The 22922-nt window shown below is 36.7% G+C and overlaps 1 protein-coding gene across 2 annotated transcripts in view; it reads left to right on the top strand.

The window, feature by feature from the left end:
* The window catches only part of HCN1 (hyperpolarization activated cyclic nucleotide gated potassium channel 1), a 390570-nt gene that overhangs the window by 311002 nt on the left and 56646 nt on the right, over nucleotides 1-22922 (top strand). For both annotated transcript variants that reach the window (XM_081826108.1, XM_081826107.1), the window contains one exon: nucleotides 10309-10455. In XM_081826108.1, the coding sequence (XP_081682234.1) occupies nucleotides 10309-10455 (147 nt within the window). The remainder of the gene's footprint in view (nucleotides 1-10308; nucleotides 10456-22922) is intronic.

Below are 22922 nucleotides of genomic sequence, written 5' to 3'. Positions count from 1 at the left end.
GACCACCTCTGCTGCATCCTAAAGGTTTTGATTGTCATGTTTTCATTTTCATTTGCTTCCATGTATTTTTTTATTTCTTCTTTAATTTTCTGGTTGACCCATTCATTCTTTAGTAGGATGTTCTTTAAATTCCATGTTTTTGTGGTCTTTCCAAATTTTTTCTTGTACTTGACTTCAAGTTTCATGCGTTGTGGTCAGAAAATATGTGTGCTATGATCTCAATCTTTTTGTACTTGCTGAGGGCTGATTTGTGACCTAGTATGTGCTCTATTCTGGAGAATGTCCCATATGCACTTGAATAGAGTGTGTATTCTGCTGTTTTAGGATGGAATGTTCTGAATATATCTGTTAAGTCCATCTGGTCCAGTGTGCCATTCAAAGCCATTATTTCCTTGTTCATTTTGTGCTTAGATGATCTGTCCATTGCTGTAAGTGGGGTGTTAAAGTCCCCTACTATTATTGTATTATTGTATCAATGTTTTCCTCTATGTTTCTTATTAATTGTTTTATATATTTGGGTGTTCCCAAGTTGGGGGCATAAATATTTATAATTGTTAGATCTTCTTGTCAGATAGACCCCTTTATTATGATATAGTGCCTTTCTCCATCTCTTGTTACAGTCTTTGGTTTAAAATCTAGTTTGTCTTATAAAGGTATTGCAACTCTGGCTTTCTTTTGACTTCCATTTGCACAATAAGTGGAAGTGGTTCTCCATACCCTCACTTTCTATCTGCTGGTGTCTTTAGGTCTAAAATGAGTCTCTTATAGGCAGCATATCGATGGGTGCTGTTGTTTTTTATCCGTTCTGACACCTTATGTCTTTTGATTGGAGCATTTTGTCCTTTTACATTCAAGAGTAATAATTATTGATAGATTTGAATTTAGTGCCATTTATTACTTGTTTTATAATTGTTTCTGGTGATGTTCTTTGTTCCTTTCTAGTCTTTGTCACTTTTGATCTTACTTTCTTACTCAAAGAGTCCTTGGAGGTCACCAACCCCTTTAGTTTTTTTTGTCTGGGAAATGTTTTATCTCTCCTTCTATTCTGAATGATAGCCTGCTGAATAGAGTATTCTTGCCTGAATATTTTTCCCATTCAGCACATTGTATATATCATGCCACTGTCTTCCTGTCTGCCAAGTTTCTGTGCAGAGATCTGCTGCTAACTTTATCTGTCTTCCCTTGTAATTGAGGGACTTCTTTTGTCTTGCTGCTTTTAGAATTTTTTCTTTATCTCTATATTTTACAAACTTACCTAAGATATGTCTTGGTGTTCACCTGCTTTTGTTGATTTTGTTGGGAGTTCTCTGTGCCTCCTGGATTTGGATGTCTGTTTCTTTCCCCAGATTATGGACGTTTTCAGCTATAATTTCCTCAAATAAATTTTCTGCCCCCATTTCCTTCTTCTTCTGGTACTCCTATGATATGAATGTTATTATGTTCTATGGAGTCACTGAGTTCTCTATGTCTACATTCATGATCTAATATTTTTCTTTCCTTCTTTTCAGCTTCATTATTTTCCATAATTTTTACTTCTATATAACTGACTCATTCCTCTGCTTCTTCCATCCTTGTGATCATTACATTCTGTTGGTTTTGAATACTGGTTATTGCATTTTTCATTTTGGCCTGTCTAGTTTTTAGGATTTTTTATCTTTGTGATGAGGAACTCCCTGGTGTCTTCTATGCTTTTCTCAAGACCAGTCTGTATCCTTATGATTGTTGGTTTAAATTTTGGATCAGGCGTGTTACTTATATCAGTTTCAATTTGATCCCTGGTCATGACCCTTTCATGTTCTTTCTTTTGGGATGAATTCCTCCATCTTGGCATTTTGTCTAGGTCTCTGTCTTTTTCTCTGTGTTAGGAAAAACTGTTATGTTTTCTGCTTCTGAGAGTAATGGCTTTATAAAATAGAGGTCATATACTGTTCAGGGCCTGGCACTTCAGAAGTGTCTCTGGTGTATGCTGTATGCACTCTGCCACTGTGTTTCATCTGCTCTTTCCCTCAAGCAGTCCTCTGTAGAGTTTCTCTTTGCCTGCAATGGGGAGTGCTTGGACCTTGGCCAAAGTGTAGCAAGTTTTAACTAGGAGTGCTCTGGTCTACACCTGATGTTATTTCCACTACAGCTGAAGATTTGTGGAACTTTATGGTCAGTGGATGTGATGCCTGACGTGGGTTTGTGCTCTTTTGGGGACAGGGCTCACTGCATTGGTTCTCAGGCACACTTGCCCCCAAAAAACAGCTCCTGCAGAGGACAGGGGGAAAGGGACTTGGTGTTAGTGGTTTAGGCTGCCAGTGTTGGCACTGTGCTGCTTATTGAAGTTAATTTATGCTGAGGGGAGGGCAAGGGAAATGGCGCCCACCAGCTTTTTTGTCCCCAGAGAGGCAATGCCATGTCTCTCAGATGCGCTCCAAAAAGGGTGACCCATCTCTCTCATTGCATCCCAGGGGATCCTAAGATCACACAGTTTGTCCCCCTCCCAGACTATCTGCGCTCCTTCTCCATAGGAGCACTGCAGCACCCACCAGACTCTACACCTGCCATATATAGGACCTCTAAAACTCCAGTTTTTGAGTTCCACTGGTTGTAAAAACTCTCGAAAATTAGCCCTTCTTGTTTTCCCAGTCAGTGGCTTTGGGGAAGTGTTTTCCTTGTGCACTCCTCTTTCTCTCTCCCTCCCTCCCTCCCTTCTCTGTAACCAGGGTTCCTTCCCCTCCACAACACCTGTGATCCGTTTCTCCCCCAAACCATGTCTCCGCACCTCCTACCTTCCATGATGCAGCCTCTTCTCCCCCTCTCGTTGTGCAATTTGTTTTCAGTCCTCAGATCAATTTCTTGAGTGTTCAGAATGATTTGATATTATCTAGTTGTGTTCAAGGGACAAGGCAAGCCTAAAGTCCTCGTATTACTCCACCATCTTAGCTCCTCCCTATCATTACAGTCTTAAATTACACATAGACATCCCACAGGCTAAGAATCTGCTCTGGGTATATGCTACATTGTAAAAAGTGTCCTGAGATACTATAAAACATCATTATACAGTCATTCAATGCTTCTTAAGAGAAAGACTTCAAGAAAAAGTTGACTACTTATATGGAGTGTTTCATAGATTTGAAGACTGGTGTTAGAATCATAAAATGAGAGGTACATTTGATTTAATGAGTAATTATGAATAACCATGATACTTTTCATTTTTATGGAATTTGCTTTTATAATAAAATGAAAAGTATACCTTCTGATTCCTATCTTCCAGGAGCATTCAGTATGTAAAATCATGCTTGGAGAACTGAAAATTATCTACTTTTTCAGATGTACACAGGACTGTCTTGGTGATGAAGAAAACTCTTCTTATTTTCAAATAGAATACATATACTTTGCACGTGTTTTTATTAATTTTTGCTGTGTTCCTAATTGTTATAAACATTTTTGGAATTATAAGAAGGCAGCTTCTCTTTTCTAATCAGTAATTTACTCCTCCTTATAGCTGTGTTTAACTTAAAACCTGATATCACAAATTCAGACAGAAACTGCAATTCTTTAAAGAATAGATTCATCCAGGTTAACTTCAATAGGCTAGAAACAGAATCTCATATTTAATAAATGTTCTCTGAGTAATAAACAATAACAACTTGTAATAATAAAATACGAATCCAAAATTTCAATCCATGTGGGAGACTCTCCCTATCTGGCCTCCTCCATTGATACCATTATTATAACACAAAAGAGTCAGAGATCATATTCTTGGTCTCCTTTACCCAAAGAATTTTCAGAAAGTATGTAACAAACCAGATTTTCAATCAGTGACTACTCGCGTGCAAACACTTCAGCGGTTCGGTGGTGAACAAGACGGGCAAGGACGGACACTTAACAAGTAACTGCAGGTGCTCTTAGAATAACTAAGGCATAAACTCAGCATTTTTTCTAAGTGTATACCAAGAGGACTTTAGGTGACCAAGGAGTCAGAGAATATTTCCTTGACGTAGTGAGGTTTGAGGAAGAAAGTTAAAGAATGAATAGGAATTGGCCAGGAAATTATGTGGTGGGACAGCATTCCAGATAGAAGAAAGTGCGTGAGCATCCAGAGACTAGGGTAAGTTTAAGAATATTAAAGAAATGTAATATACCAGGGCATAGTGAGCAAAGGGAAAATGTATATGATAGAGCAGGAATAGGCCAAATAGGCCCAGGAAGTCAGACCTTGATCCTGAAAGCAATGGGAAGCCATTAAAAGGCTTAAGGGAAAGGAGTGACAATAAGGTTAGCATTTTAAAAAGATTTCTGTCTGGATTATGGAAAAGAATAAGAGTTGCAGTCAGGCATGCACAAATAGATACAGAGAATATAGTTAGAAAGTTGGGAATGAGTTTAGAGGAGAGATTAAGTTACTTTGACTAGAATGATAGTAATGGTGATACAGGGAAATGGAAAATTATTGAAACTTCTGGCAGTAGAATTTATATGATTTGGTGGTCTTGAGAATTGGGGATGAAGTTGTAGGGGATATAAAATAGGGTGATTCAGTTTTCAGATAAGGTATCATTCATAGATATAAAAACAGTATAAATGTCATTAAAGCTTCTATTTTAGATTTATTAGAATTGCTTACATTTACCATGCTATGATTCTAGCTCTCCCCTCTTAATCAGAACAGGTCAGAGACATAGTTATACTTGCTGTTTTCATTTCCATTTCTTACTTCCATTCACTCTCAAGTTATTGCAATCTGTTTGGAATTACCCCCATTCCTGATGTTTATACATAGTCCAATGAAACCACTTAAAGCAAAGTTACCAAAGCCTTTACTGAAGCTAAATACAGTAGACACTTAAATTTACCTCTATTTAGACATCCTAAACATTTCAGGAATGAAAGTATGCCTTAAAATTGTTTTTTTAAGTCATATGTTAGTAGTATATTTCTAAACTGAACACAAAATTATGGAAATAAAAGATCTAAAAAAGAAGATATTTGGAATTAAATTGTCTCTAAGAATTTCAGGGATTATCCAAGAATGTAGGAAAAACATAAGGGAATGTAGAGAAAATGTAGAGAATATAGGGAAAGGTAGGGAGAAATGCAGACAAGGAATATATGAAATACATAATAAGAAACATGGATCATATCCAGTATAGAGGATCAAATGCAAAAGTTCAACATCCAACTAGAGTAGTTCAAACCTAGAATTCTATATGTAGTTAGTTTAACAATTGAGTTTGAGTTTAAGAGATATTTTCAGACAAGAAAAAATTCAAAAAACCTATATCCCATTTAGTATTTCGTAGTGATTTCCTTGGGGATTGACTCCAGCAACATGAGTAAATAAACAAAAGAGAAACATAGGCTCTGGGAATAGGGAACCCAACCAGAGATGTTATAAAGGGAAATCCTACTGGATATCAGCTAGGATAGGGATGCTGGAAAATATTTCTTGTGCAAAAAATAAAAGTCATTAAAAATCCACAAAACCAAAGGAAATGTCATCAAATGCTGCACTTGGCATTGTGGTAAACAGAGTAATGCAAACACTGTATAACCGCTTTGGTAGGTTCAATTTCAGGTACAAAATTACAATCCACCTTTATATTATAAAGTAGAGATGACAAAAGTTAAAAAATAGAAATGAAAGAATGAGTTTGTTACATTTCATTTGGTAAACTTGTCTAGAGTTCTCTGAACAAGAAATAAAGATATAACTATGTTATGTAAAGTTACAAAAGAGACCGAGGGAAGAATTAACACTAGTGACACAATTGCAGAATGAGAGAGAAGGTGAGAAGATATGGGGGGCTGTTAGTGGCTACACCACCTTTCCATGGCAAAAAGTCAATAAATGTTGCCTATAATTGATCCACATAAGAATTAGAAACAGAAGCATATTACTTAGCAATATAGACAAAACACCTTTTGAAAGCGGTAACATGGGAGGAGTGAGTTTAATAATGGAATGTTGTCTTCATTATATATATTAGATCTCATTTTTAGTATGTTCATGCAATATTTTTATGTATCATTTTAATTGCACAGAAAATTTTGAAAATAAAAGTACATTAGAATTTTAAATGATAATGATGTTATAGTCTCTTTTAATATTTTTAAAGATGTTTTTATTTATTTTAGAGGGGGGAGGCGCAGAGAGAGAGAGAGGGAGAGAGTCCTAAGCAGAGTGTACTGGGTGCAGAGCCGGAGACCCTGAGATCATGACCTGAGCTGAAGAATCAGATGCTTAACCAACTGTGCCACCTAGGCGCCCCAATAGTCTCTTTAGATCTGATGGGATGAACTTTTGATTTTATATATTCAAGAAATACTTGTATTTGCATCTTTGTTTTTCAAAAGTCTCTTCAGTGACTATTTAATGTGTCAAGTCATCTTTCACATATAGTATAACAACTAACAGAAACTTTTCCATATTATCGTTTTTTTAAATTTAGCTTCCAACACTTAGTTTATTCCATTATCCACCGACCACTAGGTTGTTTTTCAAAGAGTAATTATTATTTTATTCTTCACATCACAGGTAGGTCTATTTTCATTCATTTTTTCTCAAGTCTTGTTAGGTATAGGGAAACAGACAAAAAGAAGTAGCTCCTGTTTTCGATAAGTGTTGTGTTCTAACAAATCATTACCTAATTTCCAAATTCACTGATTATGGTGCAATACCTCTTTTCTTAGAATATACTTCTTTTGAGTACCTCCCGCCCCTTGAAACTTTATCCTTCTTTGCTCTGAGTCGAGGTTTTTTGGTTCTGTCACATCTGGCTGGCTAATCTCAGTTCCCTTAACTTGATCGATTTCCAACTGCTTTTAAAATGTAGGTTCCACTTTTTTTTTTAAATCTCTTTATTTGACACATTATCCCTCAGTGATCTCTTAGTCATTGACTATGTGTATATTTTTTCTTCTAAGTGCCTGACCTACATATAAGCATTAGGATGGGCCATAGGCATCTTAAACTTAACTTACCAAAACTGAATTTCCTTTCTGTCCCCTACTCTCACTCAAAAGTGCTTCCTTATGCCCTAAGATAACACAGTTCTTGGCAGATAGAAGTAGTTCTGATGTTTTAATGTAGGGAAGGCCTTTTAAAACACAGACTGCTAGAATTTCTGGTTCTGTGGGTCTGGGGTGAAAACTTCAAATGTGCATTTCTAACAGGCTTCCCTGCGATACTGGTAATTTATCTTCACCTTAACTGCAGTTTGAGAACCATTGGCACGCAGCAATCAGTTAATATTTGGTAGATCGATAATTACTATAAATGGATTAATGTTTAAAATATGTAATATGGGTTCAAAAATCAAATTGAACTCAGTATGATTAAATGACAAGAAATATTCATAGAACTTTAGTCTGAAAGAACAAAGAAGATCATTTGGTGAAACACTCTCTTATTGTAGATTAGTAAACTCAAGTATAAAGGGATTAAATGATTCATATGAGGAAAAATAACTACATTCCACCAATCCTAACTTTCCATAAAAATAAAATAACTTTATGTGTAACATTTGTATTTAGCTGATCAAGGATTAGTTTTCTAATTCAAGATAGACATTGAGCAGATTATTTGTTTCTCTAGGTGAGTAGGCCCTTGCACATAGGCACAAATTTTGTAAAAATGAATTGAAATACTACTAACTTCTAAGGCTGCCTCCCATGCCCACTGAAATGCATGCAAAGAACAGAGAAATCTAGAGCTTAGTATCCTGGCTAAGGTTAAAGATTCTCACCAATCGAAGCAGTGTTTGGGCAAGCAGTTTTTTTGAGAAAAGTAAACAGAGATTACTTGACCCCTACTGGTCCTGAAGAAAGTTGAATCCTTTATTTGTCCAGAACTGAAAGGACTTTCATCAATGCAGTAAGTGTCAAAACTGTGGTAGTCCTGTGCTCTTAAGCTGTTTTATTGTTTTCCCAAGTTTGAATATTTAACAAGATTCACCAGACTTTACTCGTATGAGGCATTTGTTTAAAGGCAAAGGATTACAGGGCTTTGGAGAAAGAGAATGCACACATGGCATTAAGGCCCAAGAACCTTTCCCCAGCATGAGCTCCCCATGGGCTCAATCTTCAGGCATGTGGAACATGCTGAGTTTCTGGCTTGATCCACCAAAATCTGTGCAAGGAGCCTTGGTTTGGGGGGGAGCTCAGCAACAAAGCTCTCAGTAGCTCTTTAAATAGTCAAGCCAGGGGTGCCTGGGTGGCTCAGTTGGTTAAGCGACTGCCTTCGGCTCAGGTCATGATCCTGGAGTCCCAGGATCGAGTCCCGCATCGGGCTCCCTGCTCAGCGGGGAGTCTGCTTCTCCCTCTGACCCTCCTCCCTCTCATGCTCTCTGTCTCTCATTCTCTCTCTCGCAAATAAATAAAATCTTAAAAAAAAAAAAATTAAAAAAAAAAGTCAAGCCAGAATAATCAAACCAGATAGACTAGCTGCAAAGCATTAGTGCAAAAGTTAAACTTGGGGTTTCCAGTGGAGCCTTGGACCCTAAACAGTACCTCAAATATCCCACTGCCCTCTTTTTGGCTAAAAGAAAAAAATCAGATGCATGGATGTCTCTAGAAATAAAGATAGAGCTTTTTCAGTCCAGCTGCAAATCAACTTTATCCTACACAGCAGTCTTATAGAGGTCACTGAAACTTCTTTCTTATGGACCAGCTGCATGAGGGTCAAGCAGACTGAATTCCAGGTCTCTAGAAGTGGGTTACCAAGATTAGGTAGGCATACAGATTCTGAGCTCTTCAGGAAAAATTAACCAATCCTTCTCAAGTACATGCTAGAAGCCACTTACACAAGTGACAGTGGAAGCATTGGTGTCTAAATATAAAATGCTTAAATCATAATCAAGTTGCTTCAGAGAGAGATATATATAGGCCTGCAAGCTTTAAATACTTGGGGGACAGTCTGGTGACCAAATAAAGAAGTCTCATGACAAAGTTGTATTTCCTTTAAGAATACTAATCTCCAAAAGGGAATGTCTTAAAAATAGGAATGTTATGTGAAAGGAAAGTATGTCCAAAAAGTTGAAGAAATATAATAGGTTGCTGTTTCTGATTAGATGTATGTGTTATCAAGTACCAATTACAAATACACTAATTATGGACAAGGAGTTGGGAGACCTCTAAGTGATCAGGAAAAGATGTGAGGAAAAAAAAAATATCCATGTGTTCTCCAAAACACAGCAAATGTGTTTTTTTAAGGGAAGAATCTTATTCCAGTATGTTTATCCAGTTTTATTACCTACTTTTTTATTTGTATTCAATTTTATCATCTGTGTAATGAAACTCATTTGGGAGGCTCTAATTAATTGTTTCAAAGTATGGTCTCATGACTACCTGCATTTGCAACATCAAGGGAATGTTTCTCAAACTTAAATGTGTATAGGTCATCTGAGAATCTTTTTTTAAGATGTAGACTCTGATTTCATGGGTCTGGAGTAAAACCTGAAATTCTCTTCTAATAAGTTCCCAGCTAATATCTATGTTCCTTTTTGAATACCAGGGATTTATTTTCAAATTGCGTATGTGTGTGTGTGTATGAGTGTATGTGTAAATTCACAAAAACAGATACATCAAGGGAATCAATCTCTGGAGTTAAGCCTGAAAAATCTGCATTCCCAAAGTCAACTTCAACCCAAGTTTTATCAACAATTAAGTTTAAGAACTACTTGGTTAAATGAATTTAAACATCTAAGTTAACTTTTGGCTATAAAATTACGTGGATCTAGTCTCACCCTGATACTCTTTAAGTCCTAAATTGAAGGGTGACATATTCTCACACTTTTCAGGCCATCTGTGTTGCTTGAGTATCTATGACTTGGAAACAGCTGCCAAGCTCTCTGTCACTAAATTCAAATTTTAATTAGGTCTGATCTTTTGCTAAAAGGTCTAAGATAAAACCATTTGTCTACCCAAACCTAGGAGATTCTATATCTGGATGAGGGGCCAAACATAACATGATACTTCTTCTAGAACACAGCTAAAAAAAGATTCCAAAAAAATAACATCACATTTTTTTCTTGTCTCGTCACTGAGCTTTTCTGGGGTGACACCTTAAATTCACTCTGAACTCCTTTCATGCCCCTCCACATCTCAGTTCTCTACAGGAAATGTTTACCTAGATAAATCCCTTGCAGATTACGTGACATAGAGTAGGTACATTACCTCCTTGTCCATTAGTTCCTTCCCGTCAAAGGATTTCTTCTTTTTGTTACTGTTATTCAAATATTATTGAATTGAGCACAACAAGGTAACATGATGATTTCTCATACAGCCTAACAGTGTTTTCTAATTTCCTTTTTCCTTTCCTTGCAGTATAAGCAAGTGGAGCAATACATGTCATTCCATAAGTTACCAGCTGATATGCGTCAGAAGATACACGACTACTATGAACACAGATACCAAGGCAAAATCTTTGACGAGGAAAACATTCTCAGTGAACTCAACGATCCTCTGAGAGAGGTAAGATTTAGAGTCCTCGACCTCCATGGTACATGGTCATGGTCGATTTTCTCTTTTCATGGCAAATCTCCAAGTCCGTGTTATGATACTACTCAAGAAAAATCAGAACTAAATGTTAACACATCTTTTTTTACCTTTATTCTCCCATAGGTTTTCCCGTATATAGACTTCTAATTGTTGAAAAAAAAAAGTACTGGAAAATTGTTCTTATACTCATGATTGTCAGAACGGTTTTATCTTCGATATCCGTGGTTATAAGAGTTCCTTCATGTGTCCTCATTGTCTATATCTTCCACTCTATCCTCTCATGTTTACTGAACCGTTTCTTTATCTTCATTTTGATTTCTCCTCTCTTCCCATGTTCATTTCACCTATTTATTAGACCTTAGACCCTGATTACAGACTAACCTGACCTGTTGCAAGTAATTCATTTTGCCCTATCTCCTCATTAAAACACTTCAATGTCAGTACTCACCTGTTTGCCTTGGAGCTTCTTTCCATCCCTCCCTAGAAGGCTTCTCTCTGCCCCCGGGAATGTTCTGGTCACTCCTAGACCAAAAGAATATTGGCGTAATTGTTCATATTTCTCACACTGCTTTTCTTTCCCTTCTTTCTTTTACTACCAACCTTCTCAAATGATTACTGTGTAGTCATTACAATGTGTGGTTTGATCTCCACTTCTTTACCGTAGTTGTTTCCTTGAAAGTTATCGATGATCTGTTACTCATCAAAAAGCCTTTGTCTTTGAACCCTTGGTGTTCCTTTTAAACTGTTAGCAAAACACACAACCTGAATCTCTTTTTTGGGCTTCCTTAGCACTGAACCATTACTAAGCCTTAGGCTTTTCATTTTGCATTTCTGGATTTGTTCTTTTTTTTTATTTATTTCTTCTTGCACCTTAATTCTGTAAATATTGCGCTCTAAGTTCTTGCCAGTAACACTGTTTTCTTTTTTTTTTTTTTAAAGATTTTATTTATTTGACAGAGAGAGACACAGTGAGAGAGGGAACACAAGCAGGGGGAGTGAGAGAGGGAGAAGCAGGCTTCCCGCCGAGCAGGGAGCCCGATGTGGGGCTCAATCCCAGGACTCCGGGATCATGACCTGAGCCGAAGGCAGACGCTTAACGACTGAGCCACCCAGGCACCCCGCCAATAACACTGTTTTCTTAAAATCTACATGATTTTCCCGACTCCATATGTAGTAAGCTATGTAATACAGTCATTATCTTCCATTACTAAACCATTTTTCCTTTGAAGTCTCTCAGTAAATGTTTTAGTCATTCTCTCAAATCATTTGGAATGTAAAATTATAGTCTTTTTTCTTTTAATCTTTTTCTGCTCTGCCCGTCCAGTCAATCACCAAATGCCATCAGTTCACTGTGGCAGTCCATCCCACACCTGCGCCCTTGTTTCCTTCCCCACCACCGTTGCTCTGACCTTAATCTTCTCATGTGGACAATCGGAACTGTCTCCTTAGTTTGCCTTCCAGCCTCTGGGCTGTTTTCTCTAACTACCATTTAAAACATCATTGCCAGATTAATCTTTTTTTTTTTTTTTCTTTTCATATGTACGAGCTACTCATTTCTCTGCTCAGAAACTTTCACTCTTTACATACAAAATTAAATCAAATTTAGCCTCCCTAGGCTCATATTCCAGCCCTTCTGTGCTCTGATTTCAGCTAAATTTCCAGCTTTATTCTCCCGGCTGCTCTACGTGTTCCAAAGTGGCCTAGAGCCAAACTGTGCAACTTGCTGTTTTGCAAAAATCAATTATAATTTCTCACCTTGCATCATATGTTTTTCAGAAATGTTTGTCATCTGTTAGCAAAATCTAGTTCGAATATTTCTTTATTTACAACTTTTTTTTTTTATATTCCAGGGTAGATTTCATTTCTCTTTTCTCTGACCCCTAATGCACTGAGTCAGCAACTCATGTGTGCTCCTTATCTATTCTGTCTCTGTTATCATTAGTGTTTCATATTTGTTTTCTCCACTTTTGTCTTGAAAGTTCCTCAAAAGCAAAGGCTTATTTATAGTTTAAATTTTTCTTGAAATTCCTAGTACATGTAGCATATATTAAATGCTCAATAAATATTTTCATTGCAACTAATGTCTTTACCATTTATAACCATTCCTAAGCTTTTGCATCCCCTAAAAGTTATTCGTAATTTTTTTGAGCCTTAAACTATCAGTTAAGAGTTTGTCAATAAAGGAGCTAAAAATCTGCTGTTGATTAGCTTATTTTCTTTACAAACACCTCAAATAAGAATATCATTTATTTATTTATTTTGCTTTGGGAACCACAATTCAAACTTCATTTTTTGTTGTATTTTTAAAAATAATGTGTTTTTTTTTTTAATCTATCAATATGCTTTGCTTTATCTCTTTGTTGGATTACAGAATTTGTTTTAAATCTAAATCCCCTAGGGCGAATGGGTGTCTCAGTCCACTAAGCATAGGACTCTTGACTTTGGCTTCGGTCGTGACCTGAGGGTTGTGAGATCGAGCCCTGCTTTGGGCTCTGTGCTGAGCGTGGAGCCTGCTTAAGAGTCTCTCTCTCTCTACCCCTCTCTCCCCTACTTTCTCCCTTTTTAAAATAATAATAATAATAATTATAATAATAAATAAAAAAATCCAAATCCCCTTCACTGAAAGGCAGAAGGTCAGGACACTGGAACCAGGCTGGGTTCTCAAGGGCCCAGAGTGGTTCAAAGACAGGACAGGAGAGGCCATAGCAGGGAGACAAATATAATCCAAGAGACAGTATCAGATACTAAGACTAAATCAAAAGACAGGAAGACACTATAAAACTAAGGATATATTTCAAAGAAACAGGAAAGGGGCACCTGGGTGGCTCAGTTGGTTAAGCGTCTGCCTTCAGCTCGGGTCATGATCCCAGGACCCTGGGATTGAGCCTGCATCAGGCTCCCTGCTAGGAAGCCTGCTTCTCCCTCTCCCTCTGCCACTCCCCCTGCTTGTGCTCACTCTCTGTCTCTGTCAAATAAATAAATTAAATCTTAAAAAAAAAAAAGAAACAGCAATTTTAGGATTCCAGCATAAAATGTCATTGAGGGAATAGAGAAAGCCAGGATAAAAATGAGTGTAAAAGCTCTAAAGTTGCATGCTTAAATGAGAAGCATTCCTCTGGGCTGAAAATGCACAGTGTAGTATAAAATCGGGATAACAAGAACATCTTCTTAATCGTGTGTATTTTATTAACTACCCTTTCTCATGCCACACATTAACTTAACTCTGATCTTCATTGGAAAAAATGCACTTTTCATTTTTACCCCCTACACCCATCCACAGCCATATGAGACCATATGTCCAATTTCCTTCTTTCCCACAACTATTCAGTCACTAAATTATGACCAATGTTTTTCCTCATATTTTCAAATACCATAATTCAGGGTCTCAGCATCTTTTAATTCAACATCTGAAGTGCTCTCACGACTGTTCTCCCTGCCTTTGATCTCAGTTAGCTCAAATGCATACCATCACACAGATTGATAGAAAACACGAGTTTGACGATTCTCCTCTCTTCTTCCTAGAACCTGCTCATGATCTCCCATCCCCTACAGGAAAAAGTCCAATTTTCTTGACAATGCATATGAGACACTCCATGCTCTGCCTTAATCTTTACTTTTTTCTATTAATACTTCATCAACAGGGAATTGTTCGTAATTTTCTGGGGAAAAGAAAAGTGCTGTTGATTGCCTCATTGCTTTTCCTCATGCTACTCTATCTTCACTCCTTTCGACTAAGCTTATATTCCACTTCCCAGTAAGCACTCTTACTACACATGAACTTCCTCATAAATTTTCCCTGACCACTCTGTCTCTCACATTGTATTTATCACTTGTCAGTTTATTGTTTGTCTCTTCTAAGACTATGAGCTTCTTGAGGCTAGAGATGATGCCTTAATCTTTATATCTTTATTGACCAGTTATAGTAGGAACTCACTAAGTATTTACTGAGTGAACAGCCTTTAACAGAATTATGAATGAAAAAAAGACTAAGAGTTGTGACTATGTAATAAAATTAGAGATCTTATAAGTGGATTCATTAAATGCTCAGACAATTAACACCTTAAAAGGTGAAAATCATGTTCTTCATTTGTTCCCTGCTTTTCAGCTTTTGCTCATCTGGCATCAGAATCATGCAAAAGCCTACATTTAATGTTATACTGAGTTAAGACTTTATTAGAAAGGAAACAAGATGAGTAAGATAAGAAAGTAAGGAGACATATAGCAGAGAGATAACAGGAGTCATTATTTAACTAAAACTTGAACCTAAAAAAGCCAGACACGTTTTCTGAAGAAAAGTTCAATAAGAACAATGAGAAATTACATTTTGCTCCCTATTAAATTGGACTATTATGTACTTACTGTATTAAAGTCATAGTGGTAGATCACAAGAAATCTTTTTAACTTAGACGTTAAGGCATCAGCTTGGGCAAAGGCATATTTTGGTCACTGTTGTGCTCCTAGCGTCTGGAAAGTGCCTGGCACATAGAAGACATTGAATGACTGATATCATATATGTCAAATGAGTGAAGGTAGAATACTCAGAAGAGGAAAGCTGGATTATTTGTTATGTATTTCGTGACAGAAGGTAAAAATATAAGATTTGCATGGTATACACATACACATGCAGTGTATAATTGCTAATCATATGTTCAATGTTGAGTCAACCACTATTTTATATTGCAACAAGACTTTTAACTTAAAATACTTCATTGTGCAGAAGGCTTATTTTTATGAAAATATGTAGCCTAATTTGAGATGCTAATGTATACTAAAGAACAGTGATTTCTGCTAACACAAGTCTAGATACTCAGGAATGTATAGAAGTGAAAGGTAAGTCAAACCTTCAGACTCTCAAAAACATATGCAAAGGACCTATTGCTTAAAAATATAAAATGCAATGTTAAGGAATGTGAAAATTATCCTATATTCATAATCAATTAAACCCATATTATGTTTTATCCATTTTATATCCCAGCTTTTTTTTCAATGTGTCTGAATACTTTTAAATATGAAGACTCTCAAAGACGTAAAGTGGCAGAAAGAATATCACTTGAATGATTTTTTAAAGCTCTTACAAAAATTTCATACCGCATGTATGCAAATTAATTATGTTAGTGGATACTACAAAAACAGTACTTCATTGAGTGCACTCTTCTATTTCCATTTCTGTGGTATAAATTAGGTGATTTATCTTTTCATATGTTGGAGACAAATTGCTGAAATGCCTTTAACAAATATCTGGTTCATTCTTATTGTTCTTGTTTCATAAAAATGGTACCTCCTCAAAGAGGCCTTCCTGAGAAGTTTATCTAAATGAGTTCTCTTGAAGTCCTTCTCCATCACATAAGCCTTTTTGTTGTGTACATACCACTCTGTTGTCTTGGATCCAAGAAGGCAAGGACTTTGTCTTTCTTGATTTCCACCATAACTTCAGTCCTTAGTACACATTTAATAATTACTTATTGGATAAACAAATGCAAAGAAGGTTTGGATGTCACACTTTGCAAATCATCTCAAGGAATCATTGATTGTTAGAGCTCAAAGAGAGTATTTTATCAACAAAACAGTGGTGTTCATGTGGATAAAAAGTGATGCCCAGAACTATGAAGTACTCCGGCCACAGAATATTCTTAGTATCACTTTCGATTATACTATGGAAAATGTGGTTTCTCATGTATAACAAAAGGATGCTGGCATCTCTAGATTCCTCTGTGATTTTGATTTTTATGTATATACTATAAGCCAGCATGTTCTATTTTACTTGTGGTTGGTTTTTATTTTCTTTTAAACTTTCTTTAGATATTTGCATTAGTGATTTAGTACAGTCAGGATGAGAGAAGGGGATTTTTTTTTAAGATTTTATTTATTTACTTGAGAGAGAGAGAGAGAGAAAGATCATGAGATAAAGCATGAGTGGGGAGGAGAGGGAGAAGCAGGCTCCCCATGAGCAGGGAACCCTACATGGGGCTCGATCCCAGGACCCTGGGATCATGACCTGAGCAGAAGGCAGACACTTAACTGACTGGGCCACCCAGGTACCCCAGAGAAGGGGATATTTCAATAGAGTACCATTATAGAAGGTAAATAGATACTCTGTCCAATTTCTATAACCCAGTAACATCAATGGAATAGACAAAAAATACTTATTTTTATATTCTATACCAAGTCTTCCCAGAGTATTGTCGGTGGCTCATGGAAGAAATGTTGCTGGTCTCCCTGTCCAAACTGAAGTAGTGAGCCACCTCAGGATGGAGAAGATTCAGAGCGGCAGATGAAGTTGCGTGTCCGTCCTCAGGTTAGGCCATATGACCTAAACACCGGCTCCACTAGAGTTGCCAACATTCTGAGAAGTGATTGTAAAGTCATCTTAAAAAATTATCTTCATTTCGGGGCACCTGGGTGGCTCAGATGGTTAAGCGTCTGCCTTCGGCTCAGGTCATGATCCCAGGGTCCTGGGATCGAGTCCCGCATCGGGCTCTCTGCTCCTTGGGAGCCTGCTTCTCCCTCTGCCTCTCTCTCTGTCTCTCATGAATAAATAAAAAAATAAAAAAAAATTATCTTCATTTCACTGTGAACTAAAATACTTGGAGCAGAACACCTGTAATATTCTGAGAAAATCTTTAAGATGATGCTCAGAAACTTGGCATTGTGAATTAAAGCTGTTATTTTATGATGTATGTATTCATTTTCTATAATCTTCAATCTCTAGTTCCTCTGTGGCTGTATCTAGTCTGCAAAGCCCAGCTGAATCTCTAGAAACCTCCCCGCCCTCCAGTTGTTATTTGACCTGGCTCTGCCTAGAGAAAGATTTTCTTTCTTCTCCTTCCATTCACTTAAAATAAGCTCCTATTCTCCCACAGCTGCTCAGAAGGATCCAGTTTTATTGTTTTAAACTATTTGGTTTAAATCCCTTTTATGACACTCTCAGTGCCATTAATAGTCATATGTATGCCTTCAGTTGTGCAACAAACAATGAATGAGAAGCTACTCTGGAGGGGCTATGCAGGATCATGGGTAAGTGCATGGCCCTGGTTCCACCAGCCCCATTTAAATCCAGCTCCACAACTTACTGTATGTATGACCTTGGGCCATTTAGTAACTTGTATGTATTCCACTTTCCTCATTTTTGAATGTGGATGATGATCAATAACTACCTCGTAGAGATGTTATAAAGATTAAATGAGCAAAAAGTATAAAAAATTAGAAATGCATCTGGCACACAGTAAGTGCTCAGTAAAATTTAACTTTTGGTATTACTCTGATTCAATGAAGAATAAGATACAGTCCCAGCTCTCATGGCTCTTGTAGCTTAGAGACAAAAATTTAAATAATAATTATAACTGTATGTAAGTGCCACGAGAGGGTCATTCAGAGGGTGTTAGGCCAAACACAGGAGAGACAACAAGTCCAAACTTATCATATGTCTCATTTCTTCTGGAATGTATTCAAACAATCTGCTGATCAGTTCTTCCTTCATTTTAACAGGCAGCTTTCTGGAGACAATGTCTTAGCATCAAAATTTGGCATTAAAATGTTAGGATCCTGATACTGATGAATGCTTTAGCAAAAGCAGGCAGTGTATTTAAAACTAAAAAATTAATTAGAAAAATTCTGTGAACTATACCTCTCTGTTTATGAGAGCCTGTTGGAATGTGTACCAAGTAAGAAGGTCTATTTTTAACATGATCAGATTTATACTTATTCGATTAGAGCAAAATGGCAAACTTAACTGTCGAGAAAGAGGTTAATACCCTTCTGAGCCTGTCTCCAAAGTTCAGAACTGATCTATTTTTAAACAATGGAGTGTGAGGAGCCATGGGCTGAAAATAGGTACAGATCATGTGTCCCAGTATAATATAGGACGTCAGTATATTTCATTTTCACAGAACATGAATCAGGCTGAGAGTATAATACTGTCCTTCTGACCTTTAATTTGTTGAATAGACTGTTAGGGAAGAAAGCATAATTTGCATACATATTTACTTGTGCAGTTCTGAATCATTTTTTTTTGAAGTACATACTTGTTGATTTTTAAAATACCCTCTAAAATGTGTTTAGTTAAGATTAACTAAAACAGGCTAGAATCATAGAATTGTAAGTTTATACAGGGATCTTATACATTATCAGATATTCATGTAACAGGCACAGTAACAAAAGGCTAGAAAGACTAAGTGGCCTGGTCATGGTCACATTGCCAAACAAAGAAATTGAGTCTTTTTCTCTCTTTTGGTGTATTTTCCCTTGCATCCCTGGTTTCTAGAAAACAAATAGACAAAAAACATTTATCGATTTCTTAATGTGTGCAAAACATTGATCCAAGCATGATGAGAAGGTAAATTGTAAAATATGGTTTTAGTCTCAAAGTGCCTACCATATGCTTGTAAGAGACAAGATAGAAATACATGCAAAAAAAAAAAAACTATGAAAAAAAGTTAAAGTACATTACTAAAAATACAAGAAATGTAAAAAGTTCACATATAGTTAATTGCCAGAGCAAAGCTGACAGTACATACTGAAATTCTAAATGGATTTGGAGACTTACATGCACAGCTTGAAATCATAAAACTCCCAGAAGAAAACACAGAGAAAAAGCTTCTTGATGTTGATCTTGGCAGTGATTTTTTTGGATGTGACACCTAAAACATGAGTGACGAAAGCAAACATAAATAAGTGGGACTACATGAAACCAAAAAGCTTCTGCACAGCAAGAGACACAGTCAACAAAATGAAAGACAACCTATAGAATGGGAGGAAGTCTGTGCAGACCACCCATCTGATAAGACGTTAATATCCAAAATATTCAAGGGACTCAAATGACTCAAGAGCAAGAAAACAAGTAGTCCAATTAAAAGTAGGCAAAGGATGTGAATAGACATTTTTTTTTTCACCCAAATGCCCAACAGGTATGTGGAAGGATGTGCAGCATCATCAGTCATCAGGGAAATGTAAATTAAAGCCACAATGAGGTATCACTTCACATCTGTTAGAATGGCTATTATTAAAAAGTCAAGTATAATAAGTGCTGGTGAGGATGTGGAAGGGATATCAGGAAAGGGGAGTGGGGAAGATAATATGCATTATTATAATGAGAGTCAGACCACTGGACCTTTTCCTTGATTTTTCCTAACATTGTTCATTACTTCCCTCCTTCCTCCCCAACAAGGTTTCTCTAGTGGCATTGTTTCTTTCTAGGGCTTCAAAAATTAGTCCTAGGCAATACTATATAATTCCACTTATATGAGGTCCCTGGAATAGACAAATTCATAGCAACAGAAAGTAAAATAGAAGTCACCAGGGATTGAGGGGAGGTAGAAGGGGGGATTATTGTTTAATGGTTTCCAGAGTTTTTATTGGGAATGATGGAAGAGTTAGATGCGGTGGTGGTCACACAGCATTGTGAACATATTTGCGAACTGCACACTTAGTAATAGTTGATACTATAAAATTGTTATATGAAATTTTTAAAAATTAATCTTATAAAATAACAAATCCTATATCTCTAGTTTGGATCTTTAGAGCCATTTCCACCTGCCACCTGCACTTGTCACCTGAAGGCCCAAGATGCTTCAAACTCAATACAAAAATAAAGCAAAATCCTTTCTCCATATAACTGAATATCTTTGGGGATTTATTTCTCCCCAGACCAAAGAGCTCAGAAGTTGTTAAAGTATGTGGGTTGTGTTCCATGTCACTTCCGAGTGATCCTAACTGGACCATGTATGTATCTTGCCACTGCCCACTCCCTCACTTTGGGAGCTGGGGTTCTGCTGTGTCTTGGCAGATATTCAGAAGGGAGCAGCTTCCTCCTTCCTGCCACACTTTACCTGCCTAACTTGCTCTGTAAGTTTACCAGGGTTGCCATAATAAAATACAACAGACTGCGTAGCTTAAACAGAAATGTTTTTTTCCACTCTTCTGGAGGCTGCAAGTTCAAGATCAAGGTGTCAGCAGATTTGGACTCTTCTGAGACCTCTCTTCTTGGCCTACAGTTGTCCACCCTCTCCCTCTGTCCTCTCATGGTCTTTTCTCTGTGCTAACATATGCTGGGTATCTGTTTTCTCTCCTCATAAGGACACCAGTAAGATTGGATTAGGGCCCACCCTAATGAATTCATTTTAACTTGGTTTCCTCTGTACAGACCCTCTTTCCAAATAGGATCACATTGCAAGATACTGGGAATTAGGGCTTTGGCGTATGCATTTGGGGAGGATACAATTCAGCCTAAAACACTTGCCAACGCATGCACTGCTCCATGCAAGTCTAACTAACGTGGTATATAAATGAATGTTTAATGCATCTTAGGATGCCTGCCTGGTTTTAGGGCTGGCCTGATTTCCTCACGTCCTTTGCACATGTACATGTGCTATTATACACAGATTATTTCTATTACTGACTGTTAATGATGAAAATGAATTTATGTGGATTGTATTTTAAATTCTCAAACATAGGTTCTTATCAAATTCTCTAACACCAAATACCTTCTCTTGGGATTGTCTTCTAATTCACACTACTATCTGCTGGTCCTGTTTTAATAATATTTTTTAGTTCAGCATATTTCTGGACACCAGTCTGCTTTACTTGCTGTATTTGACAATTCAGATCAGTCTATGTTTACCATGTCAGATAGGCTTAACACTTACTCTGCAAATTATTCTTACAACTTGCTTACAGCTTGTAGGCCAATGGAGCTGCATTCTGTTGGAGTTTATACAAATCTGTACAGGGCTTCAGCCTGGGATACCACACAGTAGGGCTGAGATACAGAGTCTCCAATGAACATGTGTGTTGTCAGTATACAGTTCCTTAATATAGGTTTGTTTGGTCTGTTTCTACCTCTTTTTCTTTGCTTCATAATCAAATTTAAGTGAATGTTAACTGAATTTTCTGTCACTTGCTATCATTCTGCCTGGTACCTAATGGAACAATATGTCCTTATGTTCTAGGAAGGCAAATCAATGGGACGATGCTAAGACTAAATTAATTTCAAACTTCATTTGCATTCATATTGTAAGGCTTAAATGTGATTTAATACCTCAAGACCAAATTAGATGCATATGAGAACTGTAACAACAAAAATCATTAAAATGTTTGAATCTGTCCATTTCAAAATTCATCTTGTTCTGATCAATCCTTTACATGCAGGCAGATTTCATTTAAGCCACTTCATTATAATTGGCCATTTGTATATGCAGAGATTTTAGGCTAATTACCTTTAACATAATCTTAACAGACTATTAATCTAGCAACTAATGAGATAGCTGGGTTTCAAAATAAGTAATGGTGAAAAATGTCAGTATTAAAGAGGCTATTGCAGACTATTTCTCTGTATCTCTATTGGGCTTTTCTTAATATAACTATGACTAACACAAAATGGAATATTGTGTGGCCATTAAAAAGAATAGCAATGAGGACCGTGTCTCAAAATGGGGAATATTTTATATTATAAAGATGTGGAACAAAGAAACAAATGTTGAATGTATATTATCATTACAAATATATTAAGGTGAATAAAAGTTTGTCTGAAGGGAATATATAAACATATTAAAACACTAAGGTGATGAGAATACAGAGATTTTTTTCTTTTATATATTTTAAGAGATGTGTGTATGTTCATTTTTTTCAAAGATTTTTTTAAATGCACCTCTGCTAATACAAAAATACTTGATTACTTTCTTCTTTAACGAAATGGAAAACTACAATAGACTAAAATTGAGGCATTCCATATTAATTCAGCAATCCTCCTTTTTCTATTTCTAAACACTTTAACTTTCCCAAAGTAAATATTAAAGGTAAATATTCCTTAGCTTTGTTGTTTATTACATAGTTTTTGATATTCAAATTATTTAGGAGTTGCAAAAAATGCTTTCTTTAAAAAATATGACAGATTATCTCAACTAGAGAAATAGATTATCTTAAATCTTCCCAATAAGACATAGAAATCAAGGGAAATGCTTTCAGTTTAAGAAATTGAAGCAGTACCTAACTTGTTAGCCAGTGTTTGGACAAATGCTTAGAACACTTTTAAGCATTAAGATATGCCTGTGTGGAGATGTAGTGAAAAGAAGGGCCATATGCACCCCAATGTTCATAGCAACAATGTCCGCAATAGCCAAACTGTGGAAAGAGCCGAGATGCCCTTCAACTGATGAATGGGTAAAGAAGATGTGGTCCATATATACAATGGAATATTACTCAGCCATCAGAAAAGATGAATACCCAACTTTTACATCAACATGGATGGGACTGGAGGAGATTATGCTAAGTGAAATAAGTCAAGCAGAGAAAGTCAATTATCGTATGGTTTCACTTATTTGTGGAACATAAGGAATAGCATGGAGGACATTAGGAGAAGGAAGGGAAAAATGGGGGGGGGAATTGGAGGGAGAGATGAACCATGAGAGACTATGGACTCTGAGAAACAAACAGAGTTTTAGAGGGGA

This window comes from Leptonychotes weddellii, chromosome 7 (genome assembly GCF_054177405.1).
Source record: "Leptonychotes weddellii isolate Sample4059 chromosome 7, ASM5417740v2, whole genome shotgun sequence".
In the NCBI taxonomy this organism is placed as follows: Eukaryota; Metazoa; Chordata; class Mammalia; order Carnivora; family Phocidae; genus Leptonychotes; species Leptonychotes weddellii.
The sequence above is the reverse complement of the archived record's forward strand: the minus strand, read 5'-3'. Positions and strand labels throughout refer to the sequence as shown.